The sequence below is a fragment of the Pelodiscus sinensis genome, chromosome 6 (genome assembly GCF_052426305.1).
Source record: "Pelodiscus sinensis isolate ZL-2025 chromosome 6, ASM5242630v1, whole genome shotgun sequence".
Classification (NCBI taxonomy): Eukaryota; Metazoa; Chordata; order Testudines; family Trionychidae; genus Pelodiscus; species Pelodiscus sinensis.
In genome coordinates, this window is record NC_143057.1 from 61672455 (window position 1) to 61693914 (window position 21460).

At 41.7% G+C, this 21460-nt stretch overlaps 1 protein-coding gene across 3 annotated transcripts in view; it reads left to right on the forward strand.

The window, feature by feature from the left end:
• The window catches only part of MCC (MCC regulator of Wnt signaling pathway), a 400040-nt gene that overhangs the window by 329601 nt on the left and 48979 nt on the right, over positions 1–21460 (forward strand). For all 3 annotated transcript variants that reach the window (XM_006134467.5, XM_025190402.3, XM_006134468.5), the window contains 4 exons: positions 3935–4141; positions 16926–17072; positions 17415–17504; positions 18413–18561. In XM_006134467.5, coding sequence (XP_006134529.2) covers positions 3935–4141; positions 16926–17072; positions 17415–17504; positions 18413–18561 — 593 coding nt within the window. The remainder of the gene's footprint in view (positions 1–3934; positions 4142–16925; positions 17073–17414; positions 17505–18412; positions 18562–21460) is intronic.

Here is a 21460-nt window from a genome sequence, read left to right on the forward strand (position 1 = left end):
CTAGGAAAACTTGATGTCGCCCTCTGAGTTTCATCCTTCAGACTGAGAGTTCCTTAGTTCCTGAGGAATGTAGCTCTCTGGGGGACTGTCATCATGGAGAGAGAGAGAGATATCTTAGGCTATTCTACACTGGTGCGATCTTGCGCCAGAGCTATGCAAGTGAGGCTAAGTGTGGAATATCGCCGAGCCTCATTTGCATATCTAATGAGCCGCCATTTTTGTGGCTCTTGCGCAAGAAGGAGCTGACTATACTGCCCCTTCTTGCGCAAGGAAAAACCCTCTTGCCGTTATTCCTGAAAATAATCAGCGTAGCGGCATTGTGCAAGAGGTTTTTTCTTCTTGCACAAGAGCCTTTTCCACAAAAATGGTGGCTCATTAAATATGCAAATGAGGCTCAGCAATATTCCACGCTTAGCCTCATTTGCATAGCTCTGGCGCAAGATCGCGCCAGTGTAGACATAGCCCTAGAGTGTTCCTTGTGGGCTATGTGGTTGTGCAACCGCTCAGGAGAGATTCAAATGCCACCCAGCTGATTAGCAGAGCACCCACAACTAGGTTTTATTTTTCCTGATGATGCACGTGCACACTTGCCTTAGTGCACGACAAAATTTATCGTGCACATGGATGGGAAAAAAATCAGCAGTTGAATAGAAAAGATTATAGAGGAACATTGTTTGGAGTGCCCTGAAAAATTGGGATCTAGACTTTGAATGTGATCCAGTATTTTATGGCACATTAAAATGAAGCGCTCACAGTAACTATCATTGTCCAAACAAGGCCTTGATGCATTGTAGATTTGTTGGTGTGCTTGTCCTTGGCTGTATTGAATCACTGAGAGAGCCCTCCTGTTCCTAAGATAGGGTAGGACCTAGAGCTCCTGTAGGAAGTCAACTCAGTGGGATAGCAGAGTAGGAAACAGAAGTTTCATTTTTAATACTTTGTATTTTGTTTTTGTTTAAATGTGTTCTCGTTTGTATAACCAGTGACCGGATGTTTACAACATGAGCAGCAGCAGTTTGTTCTCTTGTCAGTAAGATCTTTCCTCCACCACACTATCTGTAGGCATAATCAATTTGAGGAGACCTATCCCCATCACTTGTTTACCTTAGTCTGGGATTGTTGATGTGAGAATAGTAACAGCACCAGGGGTCATGGGCTCTCTGAAAAGAACATTTCAAAGAGTTTCTTTATTATCATGCAAATGCAGGAACAACTGAAGAGTGCGTATGTTTAATGGACAAATCTTGAATCCCAGTGCTGTGTGTTAACCGTCGGCCATATTCCTGGCTGCTCAGAACTTCGATCACATGACATGCAAGACTGGAGTCTGGATTTACCCTTGATGCATCAGCATGCATTATCAAACGGAACTGTAACACTGTAAAATCAAGAATGAAGAAAAACTCAATAACTCATTAGTTCCCACAGGAAATAGTTCCCTGTATGTAGCAATTGCCTTCTATTCATGTGTTAGCCAACGAACCAGTGCTGAAGCAGAGCACGCCACATCCAGAGAAATGCAGATCGTTCAGTTAGCAAATAGATGTTTTCATGTCACTTTTTGAGAGCATAAGGGTAGAATGATAACTTGGGTTCAGTTAATTTTGTACATGGTGGTTATCAACATGCTTGTCAGAGCAGTAAGGTGATTAGGTGCATTTACCATGTTATGCAGCTTTTCCAAAAGGAAGCACTGGAAAAAGGGGCTGGTATCCTTTTACCTTTTCTGCAGGCCATTTTTTATTTTGTTTTTACCTTTGTTTATTTGTAGTGGTAATATAGTGTAAGCAGATTAGCAGTGCTGACACAGGCTATATGTTAGGTGGAAGTTTTCATTGCATGTGAAATGGCTGTTAAAAAGATTTAATTATAAATACAAAACTTCTTATTCCAAATAAGATTTGACTGCTTGAGTAGCTTTCCAGTATGTTGTCTCCATTACCAAGAGAATCTTCAACAATATCCTGTTTTTTCTTTTTACCATATCTCAGGAATTTTTATTTCTTCCTCCTTCTTCTCCCACCCCCACATTTTAAGAATGAAACTCATTCATGCAATGAGAATGTTATATGCTCCTGGAAGCATTATATTATCTTGAAGTGACATGTCTTGTTTTCTGAATCTGATTATTGGAGATCTGTAGATTTAGGTGGAAGGTTCATTCTTTATGAAGGATAGCAACTTGTTCTGTGTTGTGTATTATAAGTAATTGCTAATCAGAAAAAGAGGATAGGAACCTCTGAATGAATAGTGTATTTTTGGTACTTGCTCTAGAGCCTAACTGTGTGAATCATTATATTTATATTTACAACTGTAAACCAATTATAAACCTGATGAGGGAGAAACATGGCAGTGTTTGTTTACAGAAGGAAATTGATAGAATATGCAGGTTCTCTTTCTACTTCTCCATAGACTTGCAGCATAACTTTGAGCAAATCGCTTAACTTCTTTGTGCACAGACTTTGTGTAGGCGTTAGTGTGGCTCTGCACCATCTTGGGTGGAAGCTCTGGAAGGGATTGTGCCTGAGAGAATCCTATCTTCCCTGAGCTCTGAGGTGCACAGAAGGAACACATAGGTTGCACCATCCTAAGTCATAGTGTGCCCCATCCCACTCACTCAGTGTGCCTGGCCAAGACTCTTGCTCCTCCATCTCCCCATGCCCTTCCAGGGAACCCTATGGAAAGAACCATCCTTGGGGTCCCTCAAAGGTGGGATTGCACTTGTTCCTGTCATGCTAATATGTGAGGGTTCCTTGCATCCTTCCCAGCCCAACATGCCCATTGATAGGCCAGGCACAATCTGGCACTGGTGAGTATATCTACAGTGCAACTGGGAGGGTGCTTCCCAGCACTAGCTCTGCTTTGAGCATGCTAAAAATAGCAGTGTAACACAGATGATAAATCAGGTTAGGTTTCTGACAAGCCTGCCTGGATGCATTGGGTATGTATGCATGTGGCTAGACTGAGTTGTCACTTCTGCTTGCCCCCTCCCCCCCTCCCCCAAGCTGGCTTGAACTATCATGAGTCTGGGTACTTGTGCTGGGATGCACAATTCCTGCAGCTGTGCAAATGTACCCTCTCAGTACTCAGTTAAATCATTTGCAAAAGAGGCACAACACTTATCCATTGTGAGGCATAGTGAATGTGCTATACTTTGAGGCCTTCTGAGGAAAGGTGCTGTATAAATGCCAACTGCACACTGTTGTTAGTGTTCAGTAATTCCTCATTGAACACTATAGATGTGTTTCTGAAAATGTTTGTGCTAAGCGAAAACGTTCTATGCTGGGTCAATTTTCCCATTAAAAATAATGGAAAAGGTGGGGGTTGCGTTACAAGTGGTGGTAACAAAGTCAGTTTTTTGTTGGTGCTCTGTCGTCAACGTCAACATTAGATATCTAGCAACACAAGCTATTTAGCAACTCAAGTTACTGCGATTTTCAAAACACAAAGATAAACACATGAGTGAGCATAGGAGCACTGTGACCACGTGTATTCATCCACTCATGCATATTACCACTGTTTTCACCAACTTATACCTCCGCGTGAAGTAGTCCACCACTTGATTATTTTCGTGTTATTTTGGGAACAGTCATGTTGTTTGAAAAAGTTCCCTTAAAAAATTGTGCTATTGAGAAAATGTGTTAAGCGGGCACGTGTTAAATGAGTAATTATTGTATATCTCAGTGGGGTGATTTTCTCTTTATTTATAAAGCACCCATCTTCTGCCCATGAGCTCTTAGTGCTGAAGAGTATAAAGGTTACAAACTATTGTAGTGAAAACAGCTTTCATTGAACTTCAAATAAAAAGTAAATTGTGTGTATGTGTGTATTCCCCTTGTATCCTTTTGTGATGGCAGTATTATTATCATTATTCCTTTTTAATATTCTCCTCTTTTGCTCCTTTCTGTCTGACCATGACTGTGTGTTTTTGCAGACAGTAGAGGAGATTGAAGGTGTGCTGGGACGGGATCTTTATCCAAACCTGTCTGAAGAGAGATCTCGGTGGGAAAAAGAGCTGGCTGGTCTGAGGGAAGAAAATGAGAGCCTCACTGCTATGCTGTGCAGCAAAGAGGAGGAGCTGAACAGGACCAAGGCCACCATGAATGCTATCCGGGAAGAAAGGGACAGATTGCGCAGAAGGGTAAGACTGCCAGTTGTCTGCAGAGTACATACAGGAGCCTTTCTAGTAACAGGGATCTGATCTGCTCGTTCTAGACCACATAAGTTTGTAACTGTGGAGAGGTGATACCCTGCACCTTCTTTCTTGCACCTTTTTGTCTTTCTTTTCTTCTTCAGGTAATATGAGTTGTAAAGAGGTAGGAGTGAATGGAAAGAAATTGCAAGGAGTTTCTATGTGATGAGCAGTCGAGGTATACAGAAGCCTCATATCATAGAACATATGTTAACTGAAAGGATGTTATTCGTGGGTGGGAAAGTATGTGTAAGTTTATAGATAAAGCCGATGTTCATTTAGTGGATTTTCCTATGAATACCAAGTAGATCTTTGTCTCTGAGAATTCAATTTGTGATTCAGAGAAAGAAAAAGAGCAGGACTCCTGTCACTGGGAAATAATTCTTTGTGAACTGAACTTTAAGTAGTCCCAGACATGCCCAGTATCTGTCTCTCTATTTTCCAGCTTTTTTTATATCTGGCGATATGATTGCTCTTTATGAAGACTCTGAATTAAGAAAGGAAATGAAATAAAGGAAAATATGAAAGCTTAAAAAATACATTGTTAGTCTCTAGTATTCTTCTACATTATTTGCTGCCTCTCCTTACAAGACAAGATAGGAAGTTTTACAGTGTTCCACGAAACATCTGCATGTGACTAATTTTGGTTTTGAAGAATGTATATGATTTTTCTTCCAAACCTTATGCTGTAAGTGAGTGAAAATTTAGAGATCCGTATTCTTTGTAAATTGTTGAAATTGTTGTTTTTTACCTACTGGCAGCAGAGCAACCTTTTCCTCCAATGCAATCTTTTGAAGAAATCAGTGCGCTTCACCATGGCATTAGACTTTATCGTTTGCCATTTCTAGTCTTTGAGTATCCAGCCATAGATCATCTCACTCAACAAAGCTTCCTCTCCACCACAATATAAAGAGTTTATTTGATGCTCAGGCCAATTATAGATTTAATCTTCCATAGTGCTTACTAGATTTTTTTTTTTGTCTGAGGCACTGTTTAAAAGTGTGTGTGTGTGTGTGTGTGTGTGTATACATGCATGTATGTATGCCTAAATTTGCGTTTGAGCATTTTCTTTTCCCTTGCAAAATGTTTGTCTCCAGTGTAATCTTATACAGCCTCTCTCAGAGTTACAAACGAGTTAGGGACCAAACACTTGGCCGTAACTCGAGCTGTTTGTAACTCTGACCCCATTGAGTTACACGCGACCACACTGTTCATAAGCGCGGGTTGCATTCGTAACTCGGGGACCGCCTTTACGACTGCTCCATGGGAGCTTTGGTCATAAGTGCGAACAGTCGTAACTTGACTGTTCGCAACTCGGGGAGCGGCTGTACCATATGGTATAAGTAGTTCTCAGCCTTGTGATGTTCAGACTGAGTGAATATTTGACACTGTATTTTCACTTTCACCAGAACTATTGCCACATTTTGAGCTACAGACAAAGTACATAAAAGTGTTTGCTGGTTTCTCACAATAACGAAGATTATAATATTTACTTTTTTTTCCTCTTCAGCTGTGCAAATATACCTCAGCTATGCATAATATAAGGTTGTGTTCCATAAGACTTATTGGGAGAATGTTCTTATTCAGGATGTCTGTTTATGTCAGCCTTTAGGAGGTTTTGGAAAGTACAGTCCTCATGGACATTTGCAATAACTAAACTCAGGCCTACATTTTCTGGTAATAAAAACTAGGAACTACAAGAGGTTGATGTGTTTAAAGAGGCAGCACTGGAACACACTGACAAATTAAAGGGCAGTGAAACTAGTTGGCAAGCATCCAAATGTGTTAAGGAATGAATTTGCTGAGCAGCCACAATAGGCACCAGAGTACTGGAGGATAGCAAATGTTGCATCTCTTTTTTTTTAAAAAAAAGTCTGGGGAATTACAGATCATTAAGGCTGTGCTTACATTAGAGACCTTATAGCAGCACAACGTACCAAGGTAGCTGTGCAACTGTAATATCTCTTGTGTAACCACTCTATGCTGGAGGGGGGAAGAGTGCTTCCATTGACATAATTAAACTAGTGGAAGTTGGTATGTCAGGAAGAGAGAGAGTGTGTGTTTTTTCACACCGTTGAGTGACATACGTGGTATTGTAAACGTGGTCTAAGTCTTAATTGTTTACCTGATAAATTAATGTAAATGATGATTTAATAATAAACGATAAAACATATTTTTTTGTAATATAATAGAACGGTAAAACATTTTTTTGCTAATATAATAGGGTCTAACAGGAACAGTTCTACAAAGGAAAATTGTATCTCACAAATTTATTAAAATTCTTTGAACATGTTCAGTATAATAATGGGCAAAGAAAAACAAGCTGAGCTTTCAAAAAGATTTCTAGAATTGCTTTACAGGACATCATTAAGGAATTTGAGAAATCATGGCGTGAAAGGCCATACAGTCATGGGTCAGAAAACAGATAAATGACAGAAAACAAAGAACAGCTCTAAACGGTCAATTTTCAGCATGGCAAAAGTGCAGTGAATGTGCCTTATGGACCAGGACCATATATATTGTGTTTAATATACTTGCTGCTTACCTGCAAAAGCAGGTGCATTGAGATGGAAAAACTTGCAGATAATATGAATGTCAGAACTGAAACAGTCTTCCACGTAGCTGAAGAGACATATTTGAGATGGCTCAGAAGAAATGGACTAGGGATTAAGAAGTAGGTGAGAACTAGTGGAGGTTCAGAACATGAGATCTGAGAAGAAAAGAGGTAAGTAAGTGAAAAAGGTGAGACAGTGAAAAAGCAAGCAAACTAATAGAGAATTCAGAAGCCAAACCTAGAAGGAAGGAAGAATTTTCAGACCGGAGAAGAAGGATGTGGCTGGGGTGGAATCTGCGGGAACAAGGTAGAATTTGTTTAAGAAAATAAGGCAAATGATTTTTTGCAGTATGAATGTAATGCTTGTGAAAGGCCCACAAGAACACGAAAGGTCACCTCAGTTGTAACCCGAAAGATTTGCATCTAGGCTACTGTGTATGAAAGAGAATATTTGCCACTGTTGCTGACACTGGTTAAGTTCCAAAAAGGGTCAACGACACTGGTAGCCCTAATGTTCATTGCTGCTAGTGTGTTAATGCCATGTTTTATAACCCTACTCAGAGCAGGCCTAATCAGTTAGGAGTTGAAAATGCTGCTGGTGTTGACATTAGGACCTCTAATATCATGAACACCCATGGAGCTGAGCTTGTGTTAGCACTAGTGGGAAATGTATTGAAAATTTTGCTATTGTAGACCCAGATTAGGAATGAGAGCATAGCTCAGTCATCCTATCAGTTCATTTGTGGGGCCTCTCTGCTGGGCATTCTAATAAAGATGCTGCATAGAGCAGCAATTTTTGTGCATGTGTGGAAACCTCTCGGATAGGAACTGAAGATGATCACCTCATTTCACATGAGCCATCATAAAAGTTAATGGATGGTGACAGTATTAAGTTATTTATTGAACTGAATTGGATTCAGATCAGTGACTTTACAGGTGAAAAGCCCTGAATCTCTCAATCCTGTGATCCTTATACCATACTGAACAAGCCAGTTTAAATTCTTTTTTAAAAAAAGCTAAGAAAACTCCTCTTAATATAAATGTAATGGATGTATCACTTGTAAGCTCCCAAATGCAACTAAGTCACTAACTATCCTGTGCGTTAAGTCACAACATAAGAAAATCAAAGACAGACTATAGATTATACACACAACTAAAAATAATTTTCTGCCTCTTTCATTAATTCAATTTTATTAAATATGTTTTGAATTCCACACTTAATATGCAGAATAATTACTTTAATTCTCCTGGAGGAATCTATTTATTATATGTGACCGTGTCAACAACACAATGTAATTGTTGCACTAGAAAGCATGTTTGCATTTATAATGTAACCTATGTCCATAGCTGCCACACAATAAATGTTTTCTTTGACCTGTTAAATATTTTATATATGTAACCCTGAACCCAGAGTCACTTCATATTATTTCCCCAGGGAAGTGGGGGGAGGAGACACTGCCAAAACTTAGTTTTTGTTCTGCACAAATTAAATTGGATAGATAAAATAGTTGGAGCTGAGCTGATCAATATGTCTGGTACTTTAGCCCAGTGCCTGTAATCAAACAAAGTGCTCTCAATAGGTTTTCTGAGGCTTGTTAGAGTTTTAATTAAATTAGATATTTAATGCATTCAGTGAACAGTTTGTACCACTTTGCAGAGCAGTAGTTAAGAAATGACATGCAATACGGATTTTTGTTTCTCACCAGTCATTAGTAAATGACACAATTACTTATTGCTATAGGATGGCCATAATATAACTGCTAATTTCACAATGCAGAACTCTACCCTGCCTCTGTGTGATATAGATGTCCTAAAAGAAAATTGTTTAAAGTCTGGAGACAGCTATTGCAGGTAAAAAGTGGTTTTTGCGCACACATACAGCCTCTTTCTAATCCCATTCACACTGGGCAACTCTGTAGCAATACGTGGAGTTGACACGAATAAATCAGATCAGAATCAGGCAAGTGCCATTTACAATTGCTCAGAGGAGCCAGTGGCTTGACATCAGCAGAAAAGCTATTTAGCAAAGTCAAGTTAGTGAAACGGATGGAACACGTACTCTACATGCTTGTCGTTACCTGGCAAGATATTTTAACATACAACATATTAAACATTTCTCTGCTTTACGGGGCATGTCACTATGTAACTGTAACATTTGATACAGGGGAGACTTAAAATTGTTTATTTTTTTGTGAATACTTGTCCACTGTGAACTGAACTGGGTCTGCCAACTCAGCCACCGAGGCCAACGAACCAGGTATCAAATGGTGATTTACTAGCCATATTGCCCAAGACCATATTGAACCAGTGACCTAGACTAGCACGAAGAAACTTTGTGTGTCAGCGTGAATTCCTTTGAGCTGACCAGTTTTCCTGTTCCCTAAAAATAAGTCATTTTAGAAAAGGGACATTTAGAACTTGCTTCCAAACTCCTCTCCTCTGAAAACCCAGGTGGACCTCACAAGTGGCCAGATTCTTGATCCCACTAGCACCAGACCTTAAACGCTCCGCTGGCATATGAGAGTGCTCATTTTTCCTGAATCTCTGTTCCAACCCCCTCCTGTTAGTCCAATGTCAGGGATAGGAGAAGACATTCCAGATGCTGAAAAGACAAAGGAGTAGTGGCCTCTTGGGGACCATTACGTGGTAGCTCCAGTTAAAACAGTTTTTAGGCTGCTTTAATTCTTACAGGGGTTCATTTGTCTCACAGCTTGCCCCATGAACAGAGGAGAGGGAAAGGCAAGTTAAGAGCCACCATTGTTTGCTTATAGAGAAATATCAAGTTAACAATAAAGGACTCTCCTTTTGTTTTCAAGTCAATAGTCAAAGGTTCCAGAATTATTCTGGAAAATGTGGGGAATCAGGAAAACCTTTGGACTTCATACTAGGACAGAGGAAATATAAAAAATATAAGCCTGATATATCATACTCAGCAGTGTCACAACTAGCTAATTTTGCACCAGAGGCAAGAATATAAAATTGCACTCCCTCGTGTATATATTCATAGTAGTTATTTTGTAGAAAAAGGGAAAATACACAATAATAACAACATTTATTTTAGTTGAGATCTGCAGAAACAATCAATTAATACATATATACATATAATTTTAAAATATCACCATGTCAGGTACTATTAGGTATTTGTTTATAATTGTACTTTGCACGTTTTTAATGAGGCAAACTCATCAATAATCACGTTGACATTAATATTATGCGCTACATTGTGTTCTATTGGTAAGATAGATATCTTTGATGATCTCTCCTGACCTGATGAGCTCTAAGGTAGTTCTTAATTCATTTTAGTTTACTAAAATTATTTTTGCAAGAAGCCACAATCACTGCCTTGTCCTCTTGGTTTGTGTAGCACATTCAAAGCACTTGGCACAGGTGGCTCAGCAGCATGAGCTCCAGTTTTTGGAGGGGAAACCATGACTCCAGTAGGCTAAGGGCCTGGACCCTGACCCATACAACCCAGGGATCATAACTCTCAGGCCCTCAGCTCTAATCACATACTGCTAAGACCTAGAGCCACTCCCCTGGCACAGGTGAGACAAGACCCAGGAGTCCTGGCTCCCAGCCTGACACTTGCACCTCACCCCCTGCACCTCTGCCCCCTGTGCAGGGCAATTTGAGCCCCTTCTCCCCTTGCCCCGTGCCCCACTCCTGGGAGCTGCACTAGGGCACCTTATGGTGGCGCTTGGCGCAGCTGAGCTGGTGCCCGGCCTCCTGTGCTGTTTGGAAACAGATGATGAGTTGGGCAGCCGCCAAGGCTGGTGACTGCTGGATCATGGAGTGGCAACGTGCAGCCTGACATGTAAACTGCAGGCTGGCCGACGCTAATGGGTGGGGGAAGGAAGTGGCGCTGTCTGAAAATAAGTAGCTGTTTTCAAATAGCTAGTTTTCTATATTTTGTCTATGCCCCCTCAGCTATGCGCCCGAGGCAAGTGCCTCGCTCGCCTTGCCCTTGTTACGGCCCTGATGCTCAGCACATTCATGATTCCACATGCTACCTCTCTCTGCTGGCACCTCCTCCTCAACTCTGATTCACACAATCCCCATCCCAGCCAGTGGGCTCTACAGGAGGTGGTGCTTGAAGGCAGGAGCAGCACATAGACGCGTTCCTCTCCCCACTCCACACATGGGGGCTTGAAGCCACACTAGCCACTTCCAGGAGTGAACTGGCAGTATGGAGCCAGGGCAAGCAGGAAGCCTGCCTTAGCGGCTGCCCTGCCCCACCACTGGAGAGCATGATTTACTAGGAGAATGTTCGGGATCAACCAGTCAATTGCTATTGACCAGGTGATGATCAGTGGTTTAAGGGTTCTGCAGATTTGTCAGTAACCTGAAGGATACACACAATTTGCATTTTGCATAAAATTAATCGTTCTCTTCATTATCTTCCTTCTGCAAGGGAGAGACATGCCCCAACACTGGTCTGCAAGGATCAGTATGAAGCATTGTGGGCTGGGACTTGTAGACTTGTATCCAGGATTACAAGAACTACAGAATGCTTAGAAGAAAGCTGCAGCTAGCCTTGTGCACTTGGGCCTCCCTAAGTTTAGAGTCAGTATGTACAATGTTGTATGTATATTTCTGTTCTGAAACTGTTGAGAATATGTTGGCACCTTCATTAATTAACACAGAAGGGTTTTTTTCATTGTATAAAAACATAATTGTGCTGTTCCTGATCCACATATTCAGTCCCTGCTCACACCAGTGCTCCTTCCGCATCCCACTGAAAATTACTAGGACTGGATGTGTCTGAAAAGTCATAAAGACCCAGAGACTAGAAAAGGCACTGACTGCTCAAGATACCTTTAATGGTCAGAAGACTGAGTCATACACTAATGTTGCGTTCTTCCATCCTACCACCTTCAAGACTTGTGTTCTGCATGAATAAATCAGGTGGGGAAATGGTATGCAATTTTTTTGCATGTTTTGCAATTTGCAATTTTGCTTATAGCAGAAAAATAATAATAAAGTATTAAAATTGTAAAATTTCCATTTCTTAGGGAAGTATTGAATGACTAAATAATTAGTCACAAATTAAGGAAGAGGTAGAAATGATTTTGCACCTGACGCACTTTTTATTGAAATAGAATTGGGAATTAATCCACTAATTATCTCTTCATCAAAATAGAGTTTTGTCATATTTTATATTGAGTGTAAATTCATAAATAGTTTATAAAAAGTTAAATGTTTGACTACATGGATAATTAATTGTTACAGAAATCAACAAGTCAATATGTTCACTAGAGCATATGCTACTAATGTACTTGTAATCATCTATGACCCATACTACTCATGTCTCCAACATACTTATGTGTCTAGCAATCATTTTTCTATGCTTTATAAATGATAAATGCAATCTTAATATAAAGTATGACAAGGTTCTCTGTTTCCTATCCTGTTTCCATTTTTTTCATTCAGTGGTTCATAATTTTGGGGGTTTTTTTTTTCCTTTGCTAGTCCAATCCTCTGCATTCTAAGGAAAAATATTAGACACGCAATTAAACATATACTGGTTTCATTTTCACTTGTGTTACTAAGGATTACTTAATTTTAATAAACCTAATTAGAAATAAATTAAATTTGTATTCCGATAAGACTAGTAACAACAGTGTGTACTAGCAGAGAATACAACATATAAAACCAGTTTCTCTGTAAATTATTTAGTATTCTTAATACATCCATCAGCCTTGGGATACACAGTTGGGTTGCCTTGTCTTCTGTGTATCATGGAGTAAACTCAGTTAACGTTTTCTTAGGCTACAGCTAGATTACATTCCTCTGTCGACAGAGGGATGTAAATGAGGCACTTCGGAAAAAATGAGGTTTATAGGATCTTTTGAGAGAGCCTGCCATTTTTGAAAGAACTGCGTCTAGCCTGCCATTTTTGAAAGAACTGCATCTAGACCGCGGTTTTACTTTAGATATGTTGCTTGTTCGAAAGAGCATCATGACGCAATTTTGCAAATGAAGCGCGGGATATTTAAATCGCCACTTCATTTGCACTTTCAAAGTGCCTCATTTGCATCCCTCTCTTGACAGAGGGATATAATCTAGACATAGCCTTAGTGTGGAAACTTCTCCCATAATTTGTGCTGTGTGCACAGTACTTGCCCAGTTTACTGTCTCCATCGATAAATGTGGTGACAGTGCTTCCTGCTTAAATTACTGCTTTATTCAAGCTATCTCATGTCTGATTTCTCCTTGAAGAATGGTGTACAAGATTCTCAACACAGAAAATGAAAAACAGATTTCTTCTACAGACAGTCTCACATAAGCCACCTGGCAATGAGAGGATACTCAATAGACTTCTGAAGTCAAAGAATGCTACCTCATGCTGTGAGAGAGCATACTTACTACTCCTCAGAGGTCAGAAGCCTTTCCTAAGCTGTTACTTTCTTTCTAAGAGAATGCTTAGTAGGGCCCACCTGCTGCCACTGGAATTCTGTACCTCAGTCAGTAATATTGAAGAATCTCTAAATGGAGAATTCCCAGATGTCATGAACCAGCCTTTGAACAGGAAGACTGCTTCTTGGCCCTTGCCTCTGCCAGGGAAAAGATGGATTGCTGCTTCACAATGGAGTCAGTCATGTTAGACATGTTGCTCATAGCACTGGATTTTAGACCGCACCAGCAAGTACAGCTTCATCTACTCTGCTTTTTAGAAGTAGCTTGAACACACAAGACTGTTGGCTCAGATATTAGAGCCTTTTCTTCAGGATGACAGAAGATATATCAGGATACAGTGTATTTCAGCAATACTGACATCCAGCTGCATGGTATATGCAGTTCCTATCCTATGTCATGCCTTTTATGTAGCCATTCTTATTTCACATGAGGATATCATCAATATATTATCCTAGGCAAAAGGGACTCCTGGTGTGGTTAATGGACATCTTCATTTCCTTAGTGAGTTTCCACTTATGCACATTCTCTCTTCTCTTGATTACCAGAAGAGCTGGGGAAATATACAGGATAATAGTAAATTATCCAAGTACAGATGAACTGGCCTCACAGTCTCTGAATTGCAAACCATGAAAGTGTCAAACTGTGTGAGCCTTTTAATTTTCCCAATTCACAGTACTTTTACCTTAGACCAGGGGTGGCCAATAATTTTTTGCCATGGGCCACTTTGGAAATTTTTGAAGTGGCCCCAAGCTGCACAGGAAGGGGCGGGTCATGGAGCAGAAGGGGCAGGGCCAAGCGATTTCCCACCCCCAGTCAACAATTGGTCTGGGGATGAAGGGAGTGCCTTTGTCCCACCCCACATTCCCCCAAGATACCTATCCGCCTGGCATGGGAGGAGACTTCCCCCGCTCCCCTGCCAATTAGGATCTGGGGGTGGGGGAGCACGTGAAGCTTCCTCTGCTCTCCCCTGTCCTGTGAGCAGTGTCTGGCACTTCAAAGCGCCCTGTGCTCCTGGCAGTGTGGGAGGAGGCTTTTATTATTTCTCTTACCCATTACCTGTTACTTGGATATTTACTTTCTGAGGAGATGGTGAATTCGTCTCTATTAAGAAAGTATTAGTGACCAGGAATAGTTGAGTTGCTTCTGTGCTCTCCAGTAAGTGGGGCAGCTCAGTAATCAGATTTTGGATTGGTGATGTATTTATTATGGGTGTGTCTACACTTCACTACATTACACCGTAGGTTGAAATAAGATACTCTGGTATCCTGAAATAACTCTGTAGTATAGATGTAGCCTTTGAGATCAGCTTGCAAGAGAAATTTGTTATATTTAACTTCTCAAAATTACTGTATTCAATATTACTATACATTCACTCTACTTTACTATAAATTCACTGCAGAATGGAAGCATTCTTCATTTCATTTACACATTTTTTTTAAATAATTCAGCCTGTAATCTACTCACTAAGTTTCTAGATTTGTATATTAAAGGGACATCACAGTCTACGTTTGTTACTGCTCTTTGTTTTCACTTCCTTGTAAAACAGAGTATTGAAGCAGAGGACAGTGTACATTGATTGATAAGACTGTGCTCTTTTTTGACTATGCACTTTCCTTAGTAAAAACTTTTTTCCTGACTGTTCTTAAACTTGATTCATTTTTTTTTCTATTACAAATAATGCTTTTCAAGCTCTTCAGTTGATTTGGTAATCATTGTCAGTAATTGTTGCTCAATAATAAAGTATAAAGCAGAGAACATGTCTCTTGGTCAGTGTTTGATTGCACTGAGAACATTGGAACATTCTGTGGAAGGTGGCTTTAAAAATGTATGTGTGAGACCGTGTAAAGAGCATCCTGGGTACAATAGTGTTCACATGGTTAAGATTTCAGACCCTTTTCACTTTAACGGGTGTTTTTAAAAGTTGTACATAACTTTGAAAAACTTTCAGCTTTGGGACTGAAATTTCCAGGTTTGATCTCTGGTCAAAGATGTGGCGCACATGCGTGTGCGGGGGGGGGGACATGCAGAATAAGGCAAAGGAGAGAGATAATTTTCTCATAAATACAGTCATTGTGGAGTTGGTGGGGTTTTTTTGTTTTGGGGGATTTGTGGGGGGGGTTGTTTTGGTTTTTTTGGCACAGCTTTCCGGTCTAAACAATTGGGAAATGAAAGCCAGAGTTTAGTATAGAGATAGCCTTGTGAAGAGAAATACTCTTGCATATGTTGGTAAAATTTGATGGGGATTTAACTGAGGTCTTGTCTGTATGGTAGTTTTTTCCCCTCAATATATCTGCATTAGTGTAAAAGTGACATGGGTGACCATGGTTTACCTGAGTGTAACCGAGCCTGAGTTACCAACTGTGCATGACAGCACACGCCCATTATTTCAAAATGTAATCAAAATAACGGGCACACTATTCCAACATCCCGGTAAACCTCGTTCCACAAGGGACTTGTTGGAATAGCACTCTATTTTGAAATAAGGTACAGTTTTTTCACAGCTCAAACTGAGTACTTTATTTGATCTAGTGCCACAGTGTATAACGCACCCTTTGAGAGCTGTGGAGCTTGGGGAATGCCCAAAACCTTAATGCAACAACTAACTTTGGCATTTACTGACTGAGGGCTTCTGCATGAAATCTTAAACCTATTTTGATGCTACTGTAAATGTATGTATAAAATCATAATTGTACAATGGTCTAGAAATTGTAATATGAATTTTACAAGTGGCTGTGAAACAGGTCATATGCAATTTAGGGTTCTTTTGGCAAAATATCATCAATTGTACGTTGGCTGTTCATTGTTCTATCAGAATCCACACACAGTTAAATATATGTTAAAAATAAACTGTCATTCAGGGAATTTTCCCCTTCAAACTGGAGATGATGGTTTTTTCCCTTTTCCTTTGATGCCATGCAGCTAGTTCGGCAGAAAAATGAGCTCTGCTAATTTCCCATGTGGTATAATTGCTGTGTTCAAGCAGGCCATTTATTCTGTTTAAGTATTATTCTAAAATAAACCCTATAATCTTACACAGCAATGCCATTTGGCTTCTTTAAACCTTTATTTTTTCTTAGCCCTAAAACTATTTTGAGGTTGATTCTGTATTTATCTGGCATGTAATGAGGACAGTGCAGCTTTTACAAAATATGTGGTTATTGAGAACTTCTCCAAACTGTTGATTGGATTTTTTTCTAGAAGTTTCCATTCTTGTCATTACTCACTCCATGGTGCTCTATTTAATTGTAGTTTTGAAAGTATTAATAAATTATTTACATTTCAATTACTTTGGCCTTTTAATGCAGTGAAGTCATTCAGGGATATTTATGCATGAGAAGTATTTCATCAGCTTTAGCGTCTCTCTCAGCCATTGAAGACTCCAGCAATAGGATCTTTATCTACTTGCCATGTTCTTTACACGCGCTAATTTAAGTCTGAAGCATTATCTTAATTTCATTTCAAAGAAGGAGATTCTTATACATGTAATGTTGCATTTAAGGGATTATATGAAACAAGCTGGAAGTAAAACTTGCTGTGTAGCAGCGGATTTGTGTATTTCCACACTGAACAAGTTAGAAGGGGCTGGCGGTGGGAGAGAGTTCTGAATCAGTGTCCAGCCCTCTTGGATCCCTCTTTGTATTAATCACAGGCCAAAGCAGAACTTCCCTGATCTTGCCAGGAATCATCAGCTGGATGCTATAGAAGAGGGGGAAGACCTAGCTGATTATCAAAGTAATGAAAGAATGTTACACTTGATTTTAGGTTCGGGAACTGCAGACACGTTTACAAAGCATCCAGGCAACAGGCCCATCCAGCCCCAGTCGTCTCACTTCCACAAACCGACCTGTGAACCCCAGTACTGGCGAGCTGAGCACGAGCAGTAGCAGCAATGACGTTCCCATTGCCAAGGTGAGCTGTTGTGTGCTGCAGTAATGCCTCTCATTATCTGGAAGACACAGACTTCATTGTGCACAGCTGCTGTGCAGGCATGCGATTAACTGGGAAATATCTAGAATCCCAGGGGTGTTTTCTAGGGCCCTAAGCGGGCCTGTGAACTTGAGCTGCAGGAAGAGATAGAGTGCTAATAATTTTAAGTCTCTCGTAGTCACAACACAGATGCCAGCTTTCGTTTGTCAACTTCACGTGTGATTTCCAAGCATGATGTGTGAACGATGCTGCATTTTGCATAATTGTGCAGAACAAGGGGAAAGCGATGCCTGTCTGTAACTTGTGTAGCTTTGTGGCTTTTAGATTGCTGAACGGGTGAAGCTCTCAAAGACCAGGTCAGAGTCTTCATCGTCTGACCGACCTGTCCTAGGATCAGAAATCAGCAGCATAGGGGTGAGTGTTAATAATACATCAAAATAATAAACTGCACACACAGCTCATACTAACATGAGTATTGCAGGAAAGAGCCATGGTTGACTGTTATGTTGTTAAAAACAAAAACAGTTTATTACTATTTCAAAGCTAATTTCATGGAAAATATTTAACAGGAAAGACAGAATAAAGTAATACTAATCTCCCAGTTTTACATTAATGTTATCCATGCATTTGTCATCCATTGGTGGCAGAGGACCAGACCTTTGAACTCTTGCTCACCTGAGTAATCCTATTGACTTCAAGGGGACAAGATGAGTGAGGATTACTCACATAAGTAAGGGTTAGGCAGCTGTACCCCGAGGAGGTCAGACATCTCTAGGGCTATGTCTACACCACAGAGTTTTTTCTGGGATACCAGAGGTATCCTGGAAAAACTCTATGTCCAGGGAATGGGTCTGTTCTTCTGAAATCTTTTTTGGAAGAGCAGACATGCTTTTTTGGCATCCCTGTAAACCTCGTTTTACGAGGAAGAAGCGATGTTCCGAAATATTTTTTCTCTGACATTTGGCCCAGTGTAGATGGTCCAAATGTCGGAAAAGCCTCTTCCAAAAAAAGAAGTGGAAAAAGTGACACAAATTGCAAACTGCAATTTGCATAGCTTTTTCCGGAAGAACAGTATAGTGTAGACATAGCCTAGAAGAGAATAGTATACCAAATTCTGCTCTGATAACGCCAATATAAATCCAGGAGAATGCTACTCCTGATTTATACCTGTGTAACTTAGAGCAGTTTTTGGCCTGGAGCCTCTTGCTCGGCTTTCTTAAGTGTAGATGCTCTGCAGAGAGCCTGATTATTTTTTAAAAATCTATAGTATTTTTAAAAACTAGCTGTCCACTCACCGCAGGTTTATTAATCACTCTGTGCAGGTGTCCAGCAGTGTGGCTGAACACTTGGCCCATTCTCTCCAAGACTGCTCCAACATCCAAGAAATCTTCCAGACACTCTATTCACATGGATCTGCTATCTCTGAAAACAAAATCCGAGAGTTTGAAGTAGAAACAGAGAGATTAAATAGGTAAGATGGAAGTTTAGAACTACTTGTAGTGTTTTGCCTACAATTTATTTTGTTTTTGTTTTCATTATTGCCTGTCACATATCTCCTATATTTGACTCCCAGTACATGGTTGGCAGCTGTAATCCAGTCTAGTCAGTCTAGCATGCCTTTTATTTGTTGACAGATAAAGTGTTAGAGCATGTTTATGAAAATACGTGCTTGGCAGCAAGCTGGGATAAACATCTACTTCACCCCAGCCTGCCTTGCACTAATTGTCCATGTGGATCTTAGTGGGGCACACTAACATTTCTGTAGTGCACTTTGAAGCAGGGTAGATCAGTGCACACTATGGAACTTTTGTTCTTCAACTGCTCGTTCAAGTTCATTCCACTTTAGGCATGCCCCACTGCCAGAGATTTTTCTCTCAGTGGTATCCATTGAGCCATTTATAGTGCCTCTGGTGCCATGCACTTATGCACCTGTATTTTAGTAACACGGTTCACAATCATGCTGGAAGGGCATAACAAGTGCAGTTCTGCAGGGGTCTCTTTTGGGACTGGTTCTGTTCAATATCTTCATCAACAATTTAGATATTGGCATAGAAAGTACGCTTATTAAGTTTGCAGATTATACAAAGCTGGGAGGTGTTGCAAGTGCTTTGGAGGATAGGGTCATAATTCAAAATGATCTGGACAAACTGGAGAAATGGTCTGAGGTAAATAGGATGATGTTTAACAAGGACAAATGCAAAGTACTCCATTTAGGAAGGAACAATCAGTTTCACACATACAGAATTGGAAGCAACTGTCTTGGAAGGAGTACTGCAGAAAGGTATCCTAGGAGTCATAGTGGACCACAAGCTAAATATGAGTCAACCAAAAAAGCTAACATGATTCTGGGATGCATTAACAGGAGTGTTGTGAGCAAGACATGAGAAGTCTTTCTTCCTCTCTACTCTGTGCTGATTAGGCCTCAGAGTATTGTGTCCAGTTCTGGCACCACATTTCAAGAAAGATGTGGAGAAATTGAAGAAGGCCCAGAGAAGAACAACAAGAATGACTAAAGTTCTAGAGAACATGAGTTATGAGGGAAGATTGAAAGAATTGGGCTTGCTTAGTTTGGAAAGGAGAAGACTGAGAGGGGACTCAGGTATCTAAAAGGGTGTCACAAGGAGGAGGGAGAAAAACTTTTCTCCTTAGCGTCTAAGGATAAGACAAGCAATGGACTTAAACTGCAGCAAGGGAGGTTTAGGTTGGACATTAGGAAAAATTTGCGAACCGTCAGGGTGGTTAAACACTGGAATAAGTTGCCTCGGGAGGGTGTGGAAGCTCTATCTTTGGAGATATTTAAGAGCAGGTTAGACAGACATCTATTGGGGATGGTCAGTCGGTACTGGGCCCTGCCGTAAGGGCAGGGAGGACTGGACTCCATGACCTCTCGAGGTCCCTTCCAGTTCTAGTGTTCTATGGTTGTCTGTTGTAAATAGTGTTAGTATAAATATTTAGTGCCATCTCCCCTTATCATTAAGGGAACTTCTTTACTTAGGCAACTCATCGCCACAAGATGATCTTCAGTAGGGATGTTAGACAGCATGTAATTGAATAGTCACGTAACTGCATCAAATTTTAGTGGTTATATGACTATTCGATAGTCCCCAGGGGCATGGCCTGTGGCCAATGTGTGCTCAGTCCCTCTCCGAGGGAGCCCCTTTACACCCTGTGCTGCTCCCTCTCTATCAGAGGCATCAGTGTGGAGTGGCAGGCTGGAGACAGTCCATGAGGAGAGCTGGTTTAAAAAACAGTTCCCTGTGCAGACAGGCTCCTGTCTGCCACCCTGTACTGCTGCCTCTGATTCAACAGCGCGGGGTGACAGCAGCCCCAGTCTGCAGGGGACCCAAGTTCCCCACAGACAGAAGCTGCTCTGGCCTCTCCCAGCACCAGCTCCTACCTGCCCCTGCCCCCACTGCCTCTGTAGGAGGCAGCAGGGGAGGGGCAGGCACTTCTGAAGAGCCAGCATGTGCAAAGAGCTGGCTTAAAAGCCATCTTCCCTGTGCATATTGGCTCCCGCCTGTCCCTCCAATCAGCACCGCTGACTCTATCAGTGGGGAGCTGGCTTAAAAGTCCGCTCCTCACGGGCCCCAGCTTCCATCTTCCCTCCTCCTTGCTGCCTTTAGAAGCAGCAAGGAGGGGGGAATGCATGTAGACTACAGGATTAATTGATAAACCCAGGCTTATTGGTTAATTGTGTAGTTGTCTACACAGTGACATCCCTAATTTTCAGGCTCTCCACATACAGGCAGTCCCTGAGTTACGCGGATCCGACTTATGTCGGATCCGCAGTTACGAACGGGGCTTTTCTTGCCCCGGAGGACGGGAGCGGCAGGACGCCCAGATGCGCCGCGGTCCGCCGCCCCCGTCCTCCGGGGCGAGAAAAGCTGCTCCCCGTCTCCCTGGTCTGCAGGGAGACGGGGAGCAAAGCCTTGGAGCATGCCCGCAGCGGGACAGCCCGGGCGCGCATGAGCTGTCCCCCTGCGGGCGTGCTCCAAGGCTTTGCTCCCCGTCTCCCGACCAGCAGACCAGGGAGATGGGGAGCGAAGCCTCGGAGCATGCCAGCAGTGGGACAGCCCAGGCGCGCTTGGGCTGTCCCGCTGCGGGCGTGCTCCGTGGCTTTGCTCCCCGTCTCCCAGGTCAGCAGACCAGGGAGACGGAGCAAAGCCGTGAAGGACTTGGGCGGTCCCGCCACCCCCGTCTCCCTGGTCTGCTGGGGGGGGGGGAGTACAGCTAGTGCCCCCCCAGCAGACCAGGCTTTTCTTGCCTACCCCTGGGGTAGAGCAGCTGGGGGGCTGCCGGGTTGGTCCCGCAACGCCGCTCCGGATCAACCCGGCGGCACCCCAGCTGCTCTGCCCCAGGCGTCCGGATTC